Here is a 1922-nt window from a genome sequence, read left to right on the forward strand (position 1 = left end):
GCAGGAAGTCTCCATTTGTAAACGCAAAAGTAGTCTTGAATAATAATGATCAGTATATATATATCGATTGTTCGTCGACGACTTCGTTAATATTAAGAAAGAAAACATCAAAAACAGATGAAGTTTGGTGAGGCCAGATCGTAGTGGAGCGCGAAATTTATCCGGCGCGACGGAGGGCTCTCCGCCGCGCACTATAAAATCGCATTCGCCAGAATGTCATTAATGCGATTATATACCACCGTGATGGGAATTCGTTAAATTTGTTAATGCCCTATTACGGGGAACGCCCGTACGTTTTATGGCGAATGGTGCAACGACCCGACGCCAATGTCCGACATTTCTCTCTTGGATACAACGCCGGCTGGTTCAATGCTCGCGGCGAAAAGGATCCTCTTCCCGAGACGTCTTGCCTCTCGTCTTCGCTAACAGTTTTTGCGTTTTGTTCCCCGAGTAGCAACGCCCATCGCCAAGAACGAAATCCATTTCGTGAACTGGAAATCCCGAGGATCTCGACAGACGTTCTCGATTCTTTCTACGACATTTGCGTATCACGTTATAATTCTTACGACAGCTTCGCAGTCCTCGCGCGTACCGCATCGTCTATGCATGTACTTTATGCTAATATCCGTAATGGAGAAAGTTTCTGATATCGTGAAAAAGCGTCTGACCCGGAGCACTCAGGCATGAATTTTACGGTGGCGCTAAATTAACGATGATAATGTATAGTCGTACGCTTTAACTTGAAATTTTTATAGTTTGGCGCCATGCGCTTCGATGCGATAATGCGATAATTTAATCTCGTTTAATATCGGCAATTTAATTTAATCCATGTTAACATAATAAATTCATTGGATTTAACGTAATAGCTTAACCGAAAAGTCGAATATACGTACGTTTGCATGTAAAATTTATATCGTCGGTTTGCACACGTAAACGCACATGTTTACTCAAATGTGTCAATGAAAGCGTTCGTTTTCGAACGAAATATTTGTCTATTGTTAACTTAGCTTATATTCATATTTTGCAGTTACAAGCTCGTGCCGTTGATGCGGCCGCGCGAAAGTGGTCCTTGAAAGGAGTAAAACGGTTCTCTGTGCGGACCACGTTGGCTGATAGCTATCGAGTGCAGCAACCCGTTTTGGCATACAAGTCGCAAGGATGGATCTATACCATAGGATGCCGTTTATCGGGGCAATGAACGTGCGAGGCGGCTAACCAGCTAGCCAGCGGGAAGACAGCGCATAGCGGGAGGACACGCGAATTGAGGAGAACTGCGAGAAGCAAGGAGGATATCTCGAAGTGCATGCATGCTGTCGATGACATCAGGTACCATGTACCAGATGCAACGGGGGAGATTCTGCGTGTTATGCGTGCCGACGACATGTACGTGTGCATGTACGCATATATAAGGGAGGCAAGGGCGGTGCGGAAGGCGCAGCGTTGGAAGGGCAACTCACCCACGATGTGAAACCACAGGAGGATTTTCAATTCCATGGATACTTCTGTCGCTCGTCGCCGTCGACGTGTCTCACTAGGGCTGTCTGCGATCCTCGCTCGTTGTCCGTCGTCGTCGCGTCGGACGCGTCTCTTCGCATGTCGTTGGAGAGGCTCCTCTCCGCTCGTTTTCTTTTTCTTTCTCTCTCTCTCTCCTTCTCTCTCTCTCTCTCTGTTGCCTCGTCAACAGCAGCAGTAGCATCAACAGCAACAGCCAGCACGACGTCTGTGTAAAAGGATACACACGGAAAGCGACGACGGTAGAAGCATAATCCTCCGCGTGTGCGATACGTGGGCTGAGTAGCGTTGTGTGTACGAACGTGGATTTCTGCGTGACTCGATTACGGGAATGATTCCCCGACGGAAGAGTATGCGTGGCTCGCCGAGCCCGGCTTCTCTCTGGTGGTGCACGGCTGGCTCCGTCGCTG

The 1922-nt window shown here is 48.1% G+C and overlaps 1 protein-coding gene across 1 annotated transcript in view; it reads right to left on the reverse strand.

Moving 5' to 3' along the window:
• LOC108690516 overlaps window positions 1-1922 on the reverse strand; it is a 15188-nt gene extending 13266 nt beyond the window's left edge. Inside the window, 2 exon segments of the mRNA XM_018197848.1 lie at window positions 1458-1645; window positions 1647-1922. Coding sequence (XP_018053337.1) covers window positions 1458-1645; window positions 1647-1696 — 238 coding nt within the window. The 5' untranslated portion in view covers window positions 1697-1922.

This window comes from Atta colombica, unplaced genomic scaffold (assembly GCF_001594045.1).
Source record: "Atta colombica isolate Treedump-2 unplaced genomic scaffold, Acol1.0 scaffold33, whole genome shotgun sequence".
Lineage (NCBI taxonomy): Eukaryota > Metazoa > Arthropoda > Insecta > Hymenoptera > Formicidae > Atta > Atta colombica.